The sequence below is a fragment of the Pelodiscus sinensis genome, chromosome 25 (assembly GCF_052426305.1).
Source record: "Pelodiscus sinensis isolate ZL-2025 chromosome 25, ASM5242630v1, whole genome shotgun sequence".
NCBI classification, from domain to species: domain Eukaryota; kingdom Metazoa; phylum Chordata; order Testudines; family Trionychidae; genus Pelodiscus; species Pelodiscus sinensis.
The window spans coordinates 20,209,040-20,228,172 of record NC_143076.1 but is presented as its reverse complement, the minus strand read 5'-3'; the positions used below and the strand labels follow the sequence as shown (position 1 = coordinate 20,228,172).

The window sequence follows — 19,133 nt, the reverse complement described above, 5'->3', positions numbered from 1 at the left end:
GGGGGCTGCTGCCCGCTGTGCCCGGCGGGGGGGGCGCTGGCTGCTCTGCCGTGCGGGGTGGGGGCTGCTGCCCGCTGTGCCCGGCGGGGGGGGCGCTGGCTGCTCTGCCGTGCGGGGTGGGGGCTGCTGCCCGCTGTGCCCGGCGGGGGGGCTGGCCCGCTGCCCGGCGGGGGGGGGGCTGCTGCTGCCCCTGTGCGGGGGGGGGGCTGCTGCCCGCTGTGCCCGGCGGGGGGGGGGCTGCTGCCCGCTGTGCCCGGCGGGGGGGGGTTGCTCTGCCATGCGGGGTGGGGGCTGCTGCCCGCTGTGCCTGGCGGGGGGGGCTGCTGCCCGCTGTGCCCGGCGTGGGGGGCTGGGTGGCATTGACGTTTCCTGCCCCTCAGTAACGTGCGTCCCTCTCTCCTTCCCCAGCTGAACATCCTGGTGGACACGGGGAGCAGTAACTTCGCGGTGGGGGCAGCGCCTCACTCCTTCCTGCGGCGGTACTACCAGCGCCAGCTGTGAGTATGGCCCGGGCGCTACGGGCCTGGCACTGCCCTGGGGAAGCCCAGTCACCCTGCCCTGGGCCCCCCCGGCAGGGGCCCCGCTGCTCTGGCCCATGGAAAGCGACTCCCATGGGACCGCAGAGCCGCTCCGGAGCCTGGCCCCTGCCTGGAACGCCCTCTATTGCCGCCCCCTGGCGTCAGGCCCCTCTCCGTGCTCGCCCCCCGCCCCTCGGCGTCGCTCTCCGCAGCACCGCAGGGGCCCCGCGGCCTGGAGCGACTCCTGGGCCCGCTGGGAGAGTGTCAGGGCCTCGGTGCCAGGGCCCGGGAGTGGCTCCTGTGGGCTCCGTCGCGGGCACGCTCCAGCCAGCTGCAGCCTCGTGGGGACCCGGAGGGGCCTGTGCACTGTCTGTGTCTCGCTCTCGCTTCCCAAGGCCGGCACTGCCAGGCGCTGCTCAGCCTCCATGACGGCAGCATCTGCCCCGGGCAGGGCTCAATGGCCCCTTTCTGTACGGAGAGGGCAGAGGAGCGGCCCCGCCCCCCAGCACACGGAGCAGGGCCTGGCCTCCGGGGCCTGGGCACGCTGCACAGGGTCTGGGCTTGTTTGTCCCCCACCCTGGGCTGGGCCCACAGTGCTCCCATGGCCCTGGCCCGAGTGTCTGAACAGGAATCAGCCCTGCAGCGCCAACTGCCCTGTGCACACTGGCAGCGGATCCTAGTGCCCTGTGCACTCTGGCAGCGGATCCTAGTGCCCTGTGCACACTCACAGCAGCTCTGAGTGCCCTGTGTCCACTGGCAGCGGATCCTAGTGCCCTGTGCACGCTGGCAGCGGATCCTAGTGCCCTGTGCACGTTGGCAGTGGCTCCGAGTGCCCTGTGCACACTCACAGCAGCTCTGAGTGCCCTGTGCACGCTGGCAGTGGATCCTAGTGCCCTGTGCACGCTGGCAGTGGCTCCGAGTGCCCTTGGCACACTGGCAGCGGCTCCGAGTGCCCTGTGCACACTCACAGCGGCTCTGAGTGCCCTGTGCACGCTGGCAGTGGCTCCGAGTGCCCTGTGCACGCTCGCAGCGGCTCCAGCAGCGGCTCCGAGTGCCCTGTGCACGCTCACAGCAGCTCCGAGTGCCCTGTGCACACTCGCAGCGGCTCCGAGTGCCCTGTGCACGCTGGCAGCGGCTCCGAGTGCCCTGTGCACGCTGGCAGCGGCTCCGAGTGCCCTGTGCACGCTCGCAGCAGCTCCGACTGCCCTGTGCACACTCACAGCGGCTCCGACTGCCCTGCGCATGCTCACAGCGGCTCCGACTGCCCTGTGCACACTCACAGCGGCTCTGAGTGCCCTGTGCACGCTGGCAGCGGCTCTGAGTGCCCTGTGCATGCTCGCAGCAGCTCCGACTGCCCTGTGCACACTCGCAGCGGCTCCGACTGCCCTGTGCACACTCACAGAAGCTCTGAGTGCCCTGTGCACGCTCAAAGTGGCTCCGAGTGCCCTGTGCACGCTCAAAGCGGCTCCGAGTGCCCTGTGCACGCTGGCAGCGGCTCTGAGTTCCCCGTGCACGCTCACAGCGGCTCCGAGTGCCCTGTGCACACTCACAGCGGCTCTGAGTGCCCTGTGTACGCTGGCAGCGGCTCCGAGTGCCCTGTGCACACTCACAGCGGCTCTGAGTGCCCTGTGCACGCTCACAGTGGCTCCGACTGCCCTGTGCACACTCACAGCGGCTCTGAGTGCCCTGTGCACGCTCACAGTGGCTCCGACTGCCCTGTGCACACTCACAGCGGCTCTGAGTGCCCTGTGTACGCTGGCAGCGGCTCCGAGTGCCTTGTGTACACTGGCAGCGAGGGTTGCCAGGTGTCCGGTTTGGAACCGGACAGTCCAGTATTTGAGCTTTCTGTCCGGGAAACAAATGGAGACAATCGAACTGTCGGGTATGTCCGAAATCCGGCGGAATGCCGATTGTGATGTCATGCCAAGGGTGTCCCGGATTTGTGTTGAAACCATCTGGCCACCCCACTGGCAGCTGCAGCCCAGTCCCTGGGCGGGCGCCCGGGAAGCACGGCCTGGAGCTGCCGGGGAGCTCGGCCTGGCGGGCCCTGGCCTCGGGGTGGAGCCAGCGGCCGACAGGGCCCGAGGGGGACAGGTCGGTAGCGCTTGGGCACCGCTGGTGTCCGGGGGGAGGGCAGGGGCCTGGCCCTACACTGGGACAAGCTGAGGAGACGCAGGCGGGCCGGGAAGTGGCATTTCAGCGAGCCCCAGAATGCAGCAGGTCAGAGGCCCAGGTGTGTGTGGGGGGTGCGGACACGGACACACAAAAGTGCAGGGGGTTCCTCCTTGTGTGAACGCACACGTGTGGGAGTTCCTGGCACGCGTCGACACAGGACACACAGCACACCCATGCGTAGGCACAGCTCCACACATCCACAGGGATGCGGCGTCACAAACACACCACTACGCAGGCCAGTCCCCAGGCACACACATCCAGCATGTAGCCGATGTGGGTGTGCACTCACACACACATACGTGTGAGTTCACAATCCCTCCACTTGCACACACACGTGGACATTCACCAGTACTCAGCTCCACCATCTCCCCCAGAGCCCTGCCGCACTCCCGCGTCCCCCCCAGTACCCCGGGCCTGAGGGCTTGCTCGTGTCTCTGGTGTTTGTTGCAGGTCCAGCACCTACCGGGACCTGCGGAAAGGGGTTTACGTGCCGTACACGCAGGGCAAGTGGGAAGGGGAGCTGGGGACGGACCTGGTCACCATCCCGCACGGCCCCAACGTCACCGTCCGCGCCAACATCGCTGCCATCACCGAGTCCGACAAATTCTTCATCAACGGCTCCAACTGGGAAGGGATCCTGGGGCTGGCCTACGCCGAGATCGCCCGGGTGAGCGGGCCCCTGGGCGTGGACCACAGGGCCTGGGAGAGGGCGGGCAGCGCTGCGTAGGGGTGTACGCCCCACGCCTGCCCCCAGCCTCCGATCTGTTACTGCACCCGAAACTGCCCCTCAGCCACTGGCTCCGTCAGTGCATCCCCGACCCCCCTCGGCCGCTGGCTCCGTCAGTGCATCCCCCCCACCCCCTCGGCCGCCGGCTCCGTCAGTGCATCCCCCCCACCCCCTCGGCCACCGGCTCCGTCAGTGCACCCCCGACCCCCCTCGGCCGCCGGCTCCGTCAGTGCATCCCCGACCCCCCTCGGCCGCCGGCTCCGTCAGTGCACCCCCGACCCCCCTCAGCCACTGGCTCCGTCAGTGCACCCATACCTAGCCCAATGTCTCCCTGCTACCATGTCCATCAAGGCACCACAAGCCAGCTCTGCAAAGAGGAGCACCCCAGTGCCCTTCTCTCTCCAGCCTGCCCACAAGGCAGCCCCCCAGTGCCGCCCCCCCTTACAGCTGGAAACAAGGCGCAGAGCGAGGCTGCAGGTTACCCAGGGCTGTAGCCGAGCGGGGCCCGGAACCCGCTGCTCTGAGAGGGGGTGAGGTGCCTCCAGCTCCCCGTGTGCCTGGCTGCTCCTGGCCCCGCCCATGTCACACCCTGCCAGCACGGCAAACCCCTTCTCTGTCCCTGCCCCCAGCCCCGGGGACCCAGCCTTGGCTCTCGGAAACGTGGCGGCCTCTGAGCGTGGAGCCAGCGCCTGGCCCTGTGGCCTTGCTGTGCCAGCTCAGAGCCGCCTGCCATGCTGCTTGGTGCCCATGGGGGGAGCCTGGCAGGGTTCTGGGTCCCATGGGGCAGCGGCGTCCCCAGGCACCGGGGGTGTCCCCTTGCAGTCCCAGTGGGCGAGCATGCTGGCCAGCCCGCGCCTCTCTCTAGCAGGGGGACGGAGCCAGGCCTCCTCCCCGCCCGGGGACCTCGCGGAGTGCTCCCGGCCACTCACCCGGCTGCGGCTCTGTCTCCCCCACCAGCCCGACGACACCCTGGAGCCTTTCTTCAACTCCCTGGTGAAGCAGACCCGGGTGCCCAACATCTTCTCCCTGCAGCTCTGTGGGGCGGGCTTCTCGCCCAACGAGTCCGAGGCCCTGGCGTCCGTCGGGGGCAGCATGGTGAGTGCCGGGGCTGGGCTCGACAGACGGGATCCCCGGCGTGGGGCCGTGCCAGGGGGTCGCGAGGCGGAGCGCTCCCCCCGTTATTGGGGGGTTGTCCCAAGGGCTGGTTCCAGGGTCAGCGATCGCTTTGGCTCCCTAGTTCCTTTCCCAGCTGCCCGAGCTGACGGCCGCTGGCACCTCTTTCCCTGCTGCAGATCATCGGGGGCGTGGACCACTCCCTCTGCGTGGGCAGCATCTGGTACACGCCCATCCGCAAGGAGTGGTACTACGAGGTCATCATCGTGAAGATCGAGATCAACGGGCAGGACCTCAGGATGGACTGCAAGGAGGTGGGGCGGCGAGGGCCCGGAGCGGCGGGGTGGCATGAAGCAGGGCCACACGCCTGCGGGGGGCGCAGAGGCAGACGTGGCGGGGGCAGAGGATCCGCACTCCCACGGCACGGCGGGCTGGCACCAGACCCCGGGGGCAGCCGCAGCGCTGGGCTTAGAGCCACACGCCATGCAGCTCTGGTTCCCTGCAGCCCCGTGGGGCGCATGGGGATCGGGCACACCCTGGCCCTGCACGCTGTGGCCTGGGCAGCCCAGGAGAGGCAGGAGGCAGCGCAGGGCCCCACGCGGGCGGCTAACGGGGCGAGCTGTGTGCAGGCCCGTTCCTCGTCTGGAGCAGGGAGAGGGATCCCTCTGGACAGACCTGCGCCAGCCCCACAGCCGACTCACGCGCCTGGCCCTGGCAAATCCCCGTGCGCACGGGCTGTGCGGAGCCGCCGGCCGAGCTCTGCGGCCAGACAGGCACTGGGCACTGGGCGCTGCCTCGCCACCCTGGCAAATCCCCGTGCGCACGGGCTGTGCGGAGCCGCCGGCCGAGCTCTGCGGCCAGACAGGCGCTGGGCGCTGGGCGCTGCCTCGCCACCCTGGCAGGCTCCGCGCGGCCGGGGAAGTTCTGCGGGAGACCCGGGAGACTGGCCGCAGGGGCCCCTGGCTCAATGGAGTCAGCCCAAGCCCCAGGCTTTGACCTCTGACCTGAGGGATGGGTCCTGGCCGGCACAGCTTGGGGGGCAGGGCAGGTGCTGCCTCGGGTGCCCCGGGAGAAGGCCTCATTCGCCACTGGCTCCCCACAGTACAATTACGACAAGAGCATCGTGGACAGCGGGACCACCAACCTGCGGCTCCCCAAGAAGGTGTTCGAGGCAGCCGTGAAATCCATCAAAACGGTGTCTTCGGTCAGTGCTGCTTGCCGACGAGCCCCGCCCCGCCCCGCCCCACCCCACCTGTCCCAGCCCCGCCCTGCCCGTCCCTGCCCCACCTGTCCCCGCCCCGCCCGCCTGGCCCCGCCCTGCCCCGCCCCGCCCGTCCCCCGCTAGTGCCGAGGGCTCGGCAGCCCGGAGACCAAGCCGCAGGGCCCTGGGCGAACGAGAGCGCTTGGCGGGCTGAGTTCAGGGGTCCTGGTACCCAGCACTGCTGGCAGCCCCCTCTGGGGCAGGAGGCGGCAGCTGGCGAGGCCGGGAAGTGAAGTGGCGGGGGGGGGGAGGAGGGCAGTGGCAATATGAGCTGCCCCGGGGCTAGAAGGCTGCAGGTGAGCTGCCCTGCCCTTGGGGGAGCACCAGGAGACCTGCGCAGAGCACAGACCGGCAGGGCCCACCTCTAAAGGAGTCTCCAGCGGGGCAGCACCCGACCCCCGTCAGCAGCTCCCCCCAGAGGGAAGGGGCCCCGCCCCGCAGCCTCACCAGCCTCACGACTCTGCTTCCCCCGCGGCAGACGGAGAAGTTCCCAGACGGCTTCTGGCTGGGAGAGCAGCTGGTTTGCTGGCAAGTTGGCACCACCCCCTGGCACATCTTCCCCGTCATATCGCTCTACCTGATGGGCGAGGCGACGAACCAGTCCTTCCGCATCACCATCCTACCCCAGGTGGGTCCCCCCGTCACCATCCTACCCCAGGTGGGTCCCCCCCGTCACCATCCTACCCCAGGTGGGCCCCGGTCCCCTCCCATCACCATCCTACCCCAGGTGGGTCCCCCCGTCACCATCCTACCCCAGGTGGGTCCCCCCCGTCACCATCCTACCCCAGGTGGGCCCCGGTCCCCCCCATCACCATCCTACCCCAGCTGGGCCCACGGGGCGGGCAAGCACAGCGTGGGCTGGTGCTCACAGGCAGCCTTCGGGTGGCGTGAGCAGGATGGAGCCCTTGGCTCAGTCCCTGGGGGCCGCAGGAGCAGAACCAAACCCCAGGGATTCGGGTGGGAGGGTAGCAGGTCGGAGCGGGCTCCTCTCTCCATAATGGGCTGAGCCAGAGCTTGGGAGCCCAGCACCCCAAAGCTTTGAAATCCAGCTCCTGGGGGCCCTCTCCAGCACCAGCCCTGCCCGCGATCCCGAGGAACACGGCCCGCTTCCCGCCCCTTCCCAGGCCGGCCGGGTGCTGTGGTGGGAGCGGGGCGCTGGGCTCAGAGCAGTGAGCCCGAGGCCTGGCGCTGGGGCTCCGCTAACCAGCCCTGTCCTTCCAGCAATACCTGCGCCCCGTGGAGGACGTGGCCACCTCCCAGGACGACTGCTACAAGTTCGCCATCTCCCAGTCCTCCACAGGCACCGTCATGGGGGCCGTCATCATGGAGGGCTTCTACGTGGTCTTCGACCGCGCCCGCAAGCGGATCGGCTTTGCCGTCAGCACCTGCCACGGTGAGCGGGGGGGGCTCAGGGGGAGAGCCGGGCGCTGCCAGGACATTCGCGGGGGGGAGATTAGTGTCTCCATGGGGCTGGGATCCTGGCTCATTCTGGGGCGATGGCGGCAGGAGGGGGGGTGCGGTGCCCCCTACTCGCCCAGCTTCCCCCTCCTGGTGGCGGGAAGGGAGGGGGTGGGCCAGCGCCCCCCCAAGCTGAGCAGTGGGTCTGGGCTCACAGTGGGTGCAGCCTGGCCCACAGCCGCCCTCCTCCTTCACACAGCGGCTCTGGGGGCCGCTCCCGCCACTCTGGCGCTGCCTGGCTCTGAACGGCCCGGCCGGGACCCAGGGCCAGCTGTGGTCTCCCTCGTGGCACCAAGGGCAGCTGAAAGGGCCGGGGCCGCCCGCCGCTGAGCAAAGCCCGGCCCGGCCCGGCCACCCTGAGCTGGGGTCCCGTCCACAGTGCACGACGAGTTCCGGACGGCGGCGGTGGAGGGGCCCTACGTGCACCCCAACATGGAGGACTGCGGCTACAACATCCCGCAGACGGACGAGTCCACCCTGATGACCATCGCCTACGTCATGGCGGCCATCTGCGCCCTCTTCATGCTGCCGCTGTGCCTCATGGTCTTCCAGTGGCGCTGCTTCCGCTGCCTGCGGCGGGACCCCGACGACTTCGCCGACGACATCTCCTTGCTCAAGTGACGCCCGGCCCGCGGGCACGAGGCCGCCGGCGCCGGGAGGAGGCGGGGAGGGAGCGCGTGAGCGGAGCTCGTCGGCACAGGCTCCTCTGCCCGGTTTGGCGGGAGCGGCCGCCAGCCTGTTGCCACCACCAGCCCTTGGCCCAGGCCAGAACCGGGCCTGCCCTGCCCCCACCCTGTCCTACGCGACCCCCACACCAGGCAGCTCAGCTGACACGGCCCGGAGCCGTGGCTCTGGCCTGGGAGCGGGCGCCGGAGCAGCAGGGGCTCAGCCGCGGGGCAGGCCGTGGCCCTGCGGGCCGCTCGGGAAGTTGCCGAGGAGAACACTGACGCTTGCTCGCTGTTTAGCTCCCTGCTGTGTGCGGCTGAGACTCACACCCCATTGGGGTCCGGCCCACGGGGGCCTGCTCCCTTACCCTGGGGATACGGCCTCGCCACGCCACGGCCCTTCCCAGCGCCTTGCAGCCTGTGCTCCAGGCTCCTCTGCCGCACGCTAGCCCCGCTTGGAGGCCTCGCCCCACTGCCGCCCACACGCGGTCTGACAGCGCAAGGACCCTGCTGGGGGTGCCCGGGAGCCCCCCAAGGCTCTGGTCCCAGTGCTGCAGCAGCGGTCAGCACAGGTCTCCAGGCCAGCGCAGGGCTGCGGGGCCGGGTTCACAGCGGCGAGTCGGCACCTGCACCCCAGGGTCCGTGGAGGAAGGTGGCCAGGTCTGGGCGGTGCCCCCAGTGTTTTGTGCAGGGCCCTGTAACCCTGGCTCTGTGTTCAGCGTTGGGGTTTCAAAGATTCTAACACGACCATTTCAAATGCGGCGGAAACGCCTCCCCCAGCACACGCCAGTTTGCGGTGCTAGCCAGCCCCGCTGCGAGCCCCTCCTTTCCCGGGGGGCGGGCGGGGGCTTTCAGAGCCCCACACTGGCACGGCTCAGGCAGAACGGGGGCCCCACGGGCACAGCAGCATCGCAGCCCAGCCCCCGCGCTCTGTTCGCTGCAGCCTGCCCGCCTGCCTCCGTGAGCTGGGCTCACCCCTTCGCGTCCCCAGGGCCCGTGGCCACAGTGCAACGGAAGCTGAATGGATCTGCCCCAGGCCAGCCCCAGCCTTCCTTCTGCTCCACAGATCCAGCTCCGGGTCGTTAAGGCCAGCCGGTCCCGCCCAGGGCCCTGGTTTGCAGCCAGTGGTAATAAACGAGGGTGCTCAGAGCTGACGCGCCCAGAGGTGCCGGGGTTCAGCCCAAGTGCACACGCCACGCCCTGCCTGCAGCCAGCACGGCCAGGTGGTCGGCCGGGGAGCAGGGTGGCTGCCCCAGCCACGGGTGCCAGGGGACGGGTCTCCAGGCTGCTCAAGCACGGCCAGGCTCACGCTGCAACGGGGGCTCTGCTCTGGGATTACAGCTTAACCCAGCCGCTCCGCAGCCCTGGGGCACAGAGCTTCCCCCCGGCCCAGGGGGGTGTCGCCAAGGCGGGAGCTCAGCCACCGTCGCTCTGCAGCCCCTGCTGGCACCAGGGAGGGCAAAAGGTTTCTCTGCTTCCCACCCACCACCCTCAGCTCTTCCTGGGCTGGGACTTGGGGAAAGGGGCTAACCTGCCCCTGCTCCCACCTCTCCTGCCAACCTTCGATGGGCCTCTCTGCAGCACCGGGGAGAACCAGCAGCCTCTGCCCCCACGGGGCAGGACCAGCAGCCAAGGAAAGTGCGTAAGCCACAAAACCAGTTACCCAGCCTGCTTGGGACAGGGAAGCCGGAGCTGCCTCCTCCAGGCGCCTCCTCCCGTTCCCTGGAGCCCCGGCAGGGAGGGCGTGCGGCACGAGGCAGGGTGGTCTCCCACGGCACCTGCTCCGGAAAGGAAACCCCCTTCCCTGCACTGGACGTACCCGTGGAGGCCATTAGCTCCTGGAGTACCCGCCTCTGGCTGCGGCGGGGGAGGCCAGGCCCTGGCCACCGCACTAAATAGCTCGCGATGTCGGGGATCCGCAGCAGCACGGTCGCCCTCCTTACGGGCATGTTGCAAACACGGGGCTGGACTTTATTTTTCTCCTGGCAAAGGGCGGAGGCTGCTGTGCGGAGCAAAGGGCCATGTGTACATAGCAGGCTGCGTGTGCGTGTGCGTGTGCGTGTGCGTGCCGCTACCGAATGCTTCTCGCCTGTGCAATATATCCCTATTTTTATATTTGTAATGCTAGTGCGGCAAGCCCCGGCTCATCGCAGGCCCAGCGGGAGAGGCCTGGGGGCTTCTGCGCTGGCTCTGGGCGATGGAGCCGTGCTTAGCAGTGGTTTGTCTGATGGAAGCGCTCTGTGGATTGATGGATGTGTCTCTTGTAATATTGCCAGTGACGGGGCAGGCAGGGGGCTGCAGGGGATGCAGTCAGACCACACACAGCTGTGGCTCACAAGCCCAAGGCGGTTTTTGCTCCTGTCCCATTTCCGTTCAAGGAAGGTTTTTCTAGTACGTAAGAATCCCCCCTCTCCGAATGCCAGTGTCAAAGGCCTGCACATTTGGCTTCAGTTCTGTACTAATTCTTGCTTAAGACAGCAACTTTGTCCCTTCCCAGCGAGGGTTCTCTTCCTACTCCACCCTGCAGGCGTCTCCTCTGGGGACGTGTCACGTGGCCCCGGCCACAGCACGAGGTGGAGCGAGACCATCCTGGCGAGGGGGTAAGTACCAGAGCAGCCTGGGCAGGGGGAGGCGCCCGGCTAAGCACGAACACCCGGGCTTTCAGCCCAGCAAAGCCGGCAGCTGAGGACTAGCTATTTGTAGGAACGTTTGCACAGCTTGGGAATGGCTTGTTCAGAGCTTTGTTAAGGAGCTCGGGGTTTAACCTGTCACCAGCTGGCCCAGCAAGGTAAAGGCGAGGGTTCGGGTCCACAATGTACCTCCCCACAGCAGCTCTATTGCCTGACGGCAGGGCAGGGGTAGCTGGGAAGGAACCTGACCCCTCACACGGGTGGGGGCAAACCTCTCAGTGGTGTGGACCTCTCACCTGCTCGTGGGCGCCAGGGGTGGAGAGCTGGTGAGAGCAGCATTTCCGGAAACCTTCCCCGTGCGCGGTGCAAGAGCAATTCCACTGGCAGCATGAGCCAGAGGCAAGACTGGGGCTGGGCCAGGGGCTGGACCGATGACTCCAGAGGTCTCCTCCAGCCCTGGGATTCTCTGACCGCAGGGCCGCCCTCTCTCCTGAAGGCGAGTCATTGACCATCCGCAGGCTCAGCTGATTCCAATACCTGACCCAGCAAACCTCCCTGTCCTGAGGAGCTGCCGCGCCTGAGGGAGGGCAGGGGAGAACTGGAAGGGACTGAGGCGAGGGGGGAGGAAAGCGGAGGCAGAGAAGGGGGCTCCGGCTTGACGAGGATCAACCCCCCTTAAAGCGCAAGGGCTCCCCAGCTGCACGGCAGGGCCTGGCCCGCGGGGGAGAGCCAGTAGCATAAAGAAGGACACGTGCAGGGTGGGGGTGTTACCGTGGCCTTTCGGCTTCAGTCTCCCCTGTAGGAAGCAGCACGGCGGCCCTGGCGTGAGGCACGAGCCAGCAATAGAAACCGTAGGCCCTGGCTAGGCCCAGTGCGCCCTGGCTCGCCCCCACGTGCTCTAGGAGCCTGCTTTGCAGCTAGTTGCGGTGCTGGTGAGCCAGTTGGGCGCCAGGATATGGGGGGGGGGATTTCTTAGTGGACCAACTCGTGTTGGTGAGACGTTTTTGCCCGTGTGCAGAGCGGTGCGGCCCCGTGTGCCATCGTTCCAGTCACAGATACTCCCGCACCCGTCTCTGCTTCACAAGAATCAGTTTTGCTTTAGCCAGCAGGTTCCATAAGTGGCTCCAGTCCTGCATTCAGACAGCAGCCCGGCTCCCGCCAAGGGGAAGTGATGCACCTCTGCAGACCTCCACCCCAGGGCCTGCCCAGGGCGCCGCCGTGGCCCCTTTCAGCTGCAGACCGCTGCTTTCAAATAGCTGTCTGTGCAGAAGTGCACAGGTGGGGCCAAACCCAGCCATGCTGCCTGCAGGGGACACGTCCACTGACTCGGGTGGAGCCCCACCGGCGCCGAATTTGTCCCCAGGACTGTGCAGAGTCTACAACGTAGGGGCCAGATCCCGAGAGGTGCTTGGCACCTTCAATTCCCATTGAAATCCGTAGAGATCACTGGTTACGCCAGCCCGACGCAGGAAGTGCTCAGCAGGGGCAGGCCGGGCCTCGGAAGGTTATTCTGAGCTGCAGCGCAGCCAGCTCTCTCGGCAAGAACCCCGCTGCTGCGGGCCGGGGCTGGAGAAGCAGGAGCGGGTGAGGAGCGCACAGCGGTTGGGGAGCAGGACGAGGGCTGGGCACAGTTACTCTCGGCGGCGGCTGCAGACGCCCATTCTCTGTAACCCTCATGTCGCTGTAAGAATAATGAATGTTACACAGTAAATTATTCAAGAGAAAAGCCTCGTGTTTCCAGCCTGTGCAAGGAAGGAGGGGGCCAGGGCTGAGGGCTGGTAAGGGAAGTGCCTGACTTGAGAGGTCCTGGCTGCTAGCAAAAACCCAGGTGCCACGGGAAGCCACAAAGGGCTCGGTGGAAGCAGGCACTTGGGGCGAGGGGGATGTGGAGGTTCAGCATTCCTGTGTGTGTGTTCAACGGGCAGGGATTGCTCACAGGGCAGGTCATGGGCCAGTGTGAGGGGAGCCTGGCGCCCATTGCTCTGCACCACACGCGGGTGTTCCCAGATGGCTGCTGTTCCAGGCGTAATGACGGACATGCACCTCTGGGTGATCATTAACTGCCACACTCGGGCTTTGAGGCCAACGGGTGAAGCTGCGGTTGCCAGCAGCGCCCTGAGCAGCACAGGGCAGAAAGCAGTCGAGTGACGCCAGCGGGGAGAAGTGGGCTGTGCCCCCACCTACATGTTAGTCTCCCAGGTGCCGCAGGACTGTGTGTTGCTTTTCGCATTTTTCCAGTGACAGAGCAGCCCGGCTCCCCCCTGGCACTTCTCAAGCCGGCTGAGTTTGTTGCCAGGTTGGAAGATGGCAGGAGGCACGTCGCACTGCCCATCGCGACAGGAAGCCTGGCTCCTCCTAGCGCACCCAAGGCCAGCGGGAGCTGGGAGTGCGGCGGGGGCTGCGGAGCGGCGCGACCTTTCCGCGCCGGGAAAGGGGCCTGCGGAACAAGCAGAGCCGGGGGTGGGGCTCGCCGAGGTCGCGACAGCAGGCTGGAGATGCCGGCAAGAGGCAGGAGGGAAGCTTGCCTTGCCGCCAGGGTGACAGGCCTGGCCGAAGGGGAGTCAAAGCTCGTGGGCACAAGGCGTTTCATGGAGGTGTGACCTGCCCATCTGAGCACCATCCACAGTAGCCCAGCGAGGCCAGGCCCGGGCGCTGGGCCGCGATGCTGCTGTGCTCATGGGCACTCTCGGCTCAGCAGCAGGGCCCCGGGGCCAGGAGCTGCTTTAACCCGAGGGAGGGGGTGTCACGCGCTGACTCCCCCTTTCATGGGGAATGTAGGATCGAGTCGCCCTCCGTGACAACTCAGAGGGCTCCGATCCCCAAGCCGCCGGGTTCTGGGGAGAGGCTTGCGCCTGCACTGAGGCTGTACCGCCTGCCCGGCAGCCTCTTCCCCGGCAGGTCGCTCGTCCTCCACCGCGACTCCCTGCGGCTGGGCTAATGTTCCCGCCTGGATCAGGCGTCCCGCTGCCCGTCGCTCCCGAGTCCCCTGGTGCTTAGTCCGAACCGTAAAACTGCTTCATTTAGCATCTAGCTCGTTGGTTTGCTGGTAGGGTAGGGAACCCGGGCCCTCCCACACTTCCGGGTTCCAGCCCCAGGAGCCTAAGGTGAGGCCGAAGGGACCTTACCTGAATGGTGAGCCGTTGATTAGCCACTCACCACCCCTCTCGGGGAGCTAGTCGCCGTCTTCAACGACGCCCCGTCCTGGGACCACTTCCTACGAGCTTAGACGCTCCAGCGTCGGCTGCTCCTTCTGGGGTTGAGAGATTGGCGCCCCAGCGCTGGCAGCGGATGTCCTCGCTCGGGGGTCGGTCTCCCCGTCTCCACCGTCTGGGAGCCAAGCCACCTGCCTCTGGGGCCGTCTTTCTCTATGGGCCGGCCGCCTGCGGCTGCCCCGGCACCTCCGGCAGCTCTCGCCCCTGCTGCCCCGGCGTCTCCGGAGGCCCTCTCCCCTACGGCCCTGGCGCCTCCCTCGCCCGCTGCCCCGGCGTCTCCAGCAGCTTCCCCTTTGATTAGCTGAGCCGGCGCCGCTTTTGAACACGGCGCGTGGCTCAGGGCTCGTGTTAACAGTGCCGAGCGCGCGGGGGGGGGGGGGGGGGGGGGGCGCCGGTCGGACTCTGACCCGGAAGCCTCTTGTGCTTCCGGCCCCAGGAGGAGGGATGGGCCAGCACTGCTGAGCCCCACGACAGCAGGCACCCCAGTGACAGCTGCCCGTGCCTTCTCCCCCGGAACAGGGCGCTGCTGTGGCCTTGGCGAGCGGGGGAGGGAACCGGGAACACCCCTGGAGCTCACGAGGCCCAGCAGCCGCCACTGGCCGCACAGTGCTTTCACCCAAGGGACTAGGCACACCAGGAAGAGCCTCCCTGCACACAGGGCCAGGTGAGACCTGTGGAGAAGTGACTTGCCCCAGGACACCCGGATCTCCCCGCACCAGCCCTGGGCAGGGCCAGCACCTCGGGACAGACGGACACAGCCGCCATAAAGTCAGTGAGGCTAGAAAGCCAGACCCAAAAAGGAGCAACGCTGCCTGATCTATGCATAATATACACACTTTTATTTGTGCACTCCTATGTATACAGACATTCTATACACACATTACCTGTATAATAAAAATGTACATGTGTATACACGGGGTATAAATACAGAACCGTGGCAATCTCGGCCAACCTTGCCTATTCACACCTCTGGTGCTTTGCTCCGGGGCTGTCATTTGGGACTCGGACAAAAGGGGCAGGTGTCATTCGTGTTGGTCTGGGCCCAGAATTTGATGCACTGAAAAGAGAGCCAGTAAGGAGCCACCAGCCCACTCGGAGGCGGTGTTACACAGAGTCTACCCGGAGCTGTCACCAAGGGATCCCAGCTCCCACACCGTGCACACCCAGGATGCTTGGGGCGATGGGAGCCAGCTCCGCCACCTCCCTCTCATCCAGAGGCTGATGCTGGGACCTACCCCAGAGCAGGACAAGATTTGGGTCTAACCCTCTGGACACGGAGAGGGCAAGAGAAGCTTGGAGGACTGTGTAACTCAGTGGCCAGCCAGAGGGCAAACCTCCCAGGCTGGGGCGAGGACGAGGGCGAGGGCGGGTTGGCTCACTGATTCCTCCTGCCCCAGGAAGGGCTGTTCTTCCTCAGGAGCCTCGTTCCCCACCAGCTCCGTAGGCTCCCCGGCCCTGCCAAGGGCAGCTGGCTCCTGCCGGAGGGCGGGACGGGGCACCAGGCCGCGCAGTGCACCACTCACCTCCTTGTGCAGTACATGAGAGCAGGCCATGGGGTGGAGCTCGCTGGGCTGCACGAGCTTCTGGCACATCAGACACAGCCGGCAGGTGGCGGGGGCCTGGGTCACGGCAGCAAGCGTGCGCACAGAAATGAGAGTCACCATTCGCAGCTCTACGCGCCCTGCGCCCCCAGCCGCGCGGCACGGCGCCTGCCCCCGTCCCCACTAAGAAGGTACGGAGGGGAGAGTACTTCGGGGGACGGGGAAACCGTACCAGCTTCGGGGCGCTGATATGACCGTCTCCCGCAGGAAGCAGCTTGTTGGGACCGCCCTTTGGCTCCCTCCTGCCCCCGTCAGCGTCGCATGCTCGCCTATCCCAGCACTGACACGCCAGCTCCCCCCAGGCTCTTGCCTGTGCCCCGCTAGGGGCCTTTTCACTCCTTCCCCTTGCCTGAGTGCTCGTGGCCAGCAGAGGGGGAGAGGCCTGCCCTCCCACCTCACCAGCCTGAGGCAAGAGCCCAGAGCCTGCACCGTGGGCGAAATGCAACCCTGGCCTCCCAGCCTGAGGGGCACACGGCGGAAAGGCCCCGCTCCCTGCAGGCTGGGCTGGGGGACATGCAGGGGCTCCCAGGTAACTCAGAACATCTTACATGAGTTGGTGTCCCTGGGTAAGACACCTGAGCCGGTGGCAGGAACATGGGGGTGCTGATCTGGGGCAGAGGAGCAGGAAACAGGGGGGCCCTGATTCGGCCAAGTGGCTGTTAGCAAAGACGATAAAACGCATTAGGCATGTTTTAGAGGGAGCGCCGAGCCACCCCAGGGACGTGCAGGACTCTGACTAGCGCCTCCTTGCTCGGGATGGAGAGCGGGACGCTCCGGCTGGGCCTCTGCGGAGGCCACTGGCGTCTTAGGAAACGGCCCAGGACAGCAGCTCTGATCAGCTCCAACCCACTGCGGCAGGGCGGCCCTGTCTGGGAGCCACACGCTGCCTCCTTCAGTAGGACCTCGCCCCCCGGACCCGGGCACCACGCCTGCAGCTGGCCCACCTGAACACCCACCGCTGCGCCCTGCTGCTCAGCCAGCTTGGCTGCCACCAGCCGACTCAGCTCTTCCATGGTCAGCCCTGCCATGGTTCTCCTCGCCGTCTTGATCTGCTGCAGTATGGTCGTCAGCTGGGCCCTGAGGAGACAGCGAGCGGGTCAGAACCACCTGGGCACCACGGAACAGCCCCCTTTCCGCAAGGCGCTGCCCCGTAGGGGCACGAGTCGAGTGAGGCGAGGCACCGCAGCGCCCGGCAGCGAGGGCAAACAGCAGCCGCCAGCGGGCTGCTCGAACACACCAGTGCAACCCGACTGCAGGCTTTTCTCCAGGGGCCCAGGCTGCACCTCCCAACAGTCTCTGAGCCCCGGAGCTAACGCCGCCCAGTGCTGTAGCACGTGTCCCTCACTGGCTTCGCAGTCCCCAAAGGTCTCACAGCCGGCAGCAGCTCCTCCGCCACGCACAGGTCAGGCGAGTCGCCTAGGCCCTGCGGGGTTACAGAGCTACTGGAAGGACCGAATGCCCCGTACCCGCCTTGGCTCTACTCCTGCCACCGACGTCAGCACATTCAGTCCTCACTCCCAGCCACCCTGGGACTGCCAGCTACGCGCTTCCCGAGCCTCGAGTCCAGCCTCTGATCGCCTCCGGCACTACCCCACACGCAGGCCCCCGCCCCAGGCAAGGGCACTCACTTGTTACACTGGGGAAACCGAGCCAAGAGCTTCTCCAGGATCTTTTCCAGCTTATCCACTGGCTGCGGCCTGTGAAACTCAGGAGCGCCCTTGACTCCTCCCAGCCCTGGCGGAGGTGGGATAGAGGCAGCAGGCGTCATGTGAGGACCATGGGTGCCGAGGAGAGATGCCAAGACAGGGCTGTTCCGCCCTTGGGAAGCAGGCAGAGGGGGGGAGGGCTGGCTAGGCCTGGAGATGACAGGATTAAGGAGCGGGAAAGAGAGTGCCCGAGGATCAGCACTAGGCATGACCATGGGAACCGGGACTGGCCCGATGGGGAACGGGAGCCTGGGGGTAAGAGACGGATTGGGCTGAAATGCCGGCATCATGAATTCTGTCTGCGAGAGAGAAGAGAAGACGGGTTAGAACAGGCAGACGGAGGCCAGCCAGGAGCTCCTGCCAAACAGGCTACAGCCAGGCGAGCCTGGGGACAGGAACCCACCGCCTCGCAGATCCCCCAGGCCGGCCGATGAGGGCTCCTCCCAGGCTCTCTCCAGAGGACAAGGGGAGGACTGTAACGCATATCCCACACACACCTGTCAGGGTGTGCGACCAGCTGCAACTCCAACCTCCCACGACAGGCAGCTGTCTGCTGGGGCCAGCACGAGCTAGCCTTAGCAAAGCCACGTGCCCACAGCCCTTCCTATGGCGCATCTGGGCCTGAGTTTGGGGAGTCACACTCACTTCTGAGGGCGGGGGTGGCAGGGTGGGGGTGGGGATCTGTGGTAGGCTGCTCAGCTTTGCTCCATTCCTCACCAGCTGAATGTGACCATTGAACTGGTCCTGAGAGAGAGAGAGAGAAAAATACATCGTGTGTGGAGGGGAGGGGTGACCAAGCTCTCCGTCACTCCGGCCTGCTGCCTGCCACGGCTGCCTGGGTGAGGGGTCCTGATGGATTCCACATCCTAACACAGCTCCCGTCCTGCTGGGCTGGACTGCAGGGGGGAGTCAAAGGTCTGGTGGGAATTAGCGCTTCTGCAGACAGCCACACGGCTGTATGGGGTGCGTGCACAAACTGCATTTCCACCTATTGGCACAGGACAAGCTGAGGCATAGCTACCCACAGTCAATTCTGAGGGGTAATTTGGGGTCACTGCATCTCTGGGAAGGAATCCCTAGCGTAGAGTTCACAAACCAACAAAAGAGTGAAGGCGAGCTAAGACACCCAGTAAAGCAAACCCTAGACTCGGCCAGGACTATGACTACAGAACGTTACTGGGGAAGCAAAGAGAAACAAGCCTAGAAACCTCCTGGGGAGAAGACTAGGAGCTATTCAAGAGCATTTTATTGAGTCAGAAATCAGCTAGTTCCTGAGGCCTGCCAGAGCTGCCTTGCTTGCATGCTGTTTAATTACTAAGCCCTGACCCAACTTGACATGCACGTAATCCATGTTTCCTATCTCATCACGTTTATCTTTGACAACGCTCACGCGTCACGTATAAAGACCAGGCCTAACATGTAACGGCCAGGTAGGGCTCAGATCATTCCTATTTGCCTTGCGACAGACAGTTCCTCTCCTGAGTAGCTGCACTGACACACTCTACAAACTGCCAAGTTCCTGCCACAATCACATTACAGATGAAAGGCAAGTTTCTTAAGAACATCACAAGGCGATGACCTTCAGCCCCACAGAAGCCAAGCTCATGGCTGAGCAAGCAGATCTTCAAAGGCCATTCATCGGGAGCTTCCTAGGGGTATGGACAGCAGCCCCAGTGCACGTGGTTAGAACATTTACATGAAAGCTGTATTAACAGTCGCACATCTGAACATCACAGATAAATACAGAGAGGGCTTCTGGGCATGCTGCCAACCAGCAAGGCAGCAAGTAGAGCCCAGCAATTCGGCTCTATCGCCGTAGATATCCACCATTCATGTCTACGGATAATGGAGCAGATGTGGATGCTAAAAAGGTTGGGGAGCAGTGCTTGCTCTGCCCCGCTCCCCGGCACTTACCAGGGAGTGAGGTCGGGTGCTCCTGGCGAGGGCATGGCTGGCGTGCAGGTGCTTTTCTGCTCCCTGTTACGAGCGCCTGGCAGGGCACAGCAGGACAAGCACTCTGCCCCGGCCACGCTCCTCCACAGGAGCGCCCGACACACACACAGACGA

At 65.9% G+C, this 19,133-nt stretch overlaps 2 protein-coding genes across 10 annotated transcripts in view; one reads left to right on the top strand and one right to left on the bottom strand.

Annotated features, from left to right (window-relative positions):
- BACE1 (beta-secretase 1) overlaps positions 1 to 17,240 on the top strand; it is a 26,205-nt gene extending 8,965 nt beyond the window's left edge. Inside the window, exons 2-9 of the mRNA XM_075909350.2 lie at positions 409 to 497; positions 3,144 to 3,360; positions 4,378 to 4,515; positions 4,713 to 4,847; positions 5,636 to 5,737; positions 6,273 to 6,422; positions 7,016 to 7,187; positions 7,632 to 17,240. Coding sequence (XP_075765465.2) covers positions 409 to 497; positions 3,144 to 3,360; positions 4,378 to 4,515; positions 4,713 to 4,847; positions 5,636 to 5,737; positions 6,273 to 6,422; positions 7,016 to 7,187; positions 7,632 to 7,873 — 1,245 coding nt within the window. The 3' untranslated portion in view covers positions 7,874 to 17,240. The remainder of the gene's footprint in view (positions 1 to 408; positions 498 to 3,143; positions 3,361 to 4,377; positions 4,516 to 4,712; positions 4,848 to 5,635; positions 5,738 to 6,272; positions 6,423 to 7,015; positions 7,188 to 7,631) is intronic.
- Positions 14,578 to 19,133, bottom strand: part of RNF214 (ring finger protein 214) — a 17,118-nt gene continuing 12,562 nt past the window's right edge. For 4 of the 9 annotated variants that reach the window (XM_075909342.2, XM_075909341.2, XM_075909344.2 and 1 more), the window contains exons 11-16: positions 17,712 to 17,810; positions 16,989 to 17,365; positions 16,305 to 16,437; positions 15,909 to 16,016; positions 15,283 to 15,378; positions 14,578 to 14,816 (exon numbers count right to left, since the gene is read on the bottom strand). In XM_075909342.2, the coding sequence (XP_075765457.2) occupies positions 14,751 to 14,816; positions 15,283 to 15,378; positions 15,909 to 16,016; positions 16,305 to 16,437; positions 16,989 to 17,365; positions 17,712 to 17,810 (879 nt within the window). In that variant the 3' untranslated portion in view covers positions 14,578 to 14,750. The remainder of the gene's footprint in view (positions 14,817 to 15,282; positions 15,379 to 15,908; positions 16,017 to 16,304; positions 16,438 to 16,988; positions 17,366 to 17,711; positions 17,811 to 19,133) is intronic. The other 5 variants (XM_089773327.1, XM_089773328.1, XM_089773330.1 and 2 more) reach the window with 5 other exon arrangements.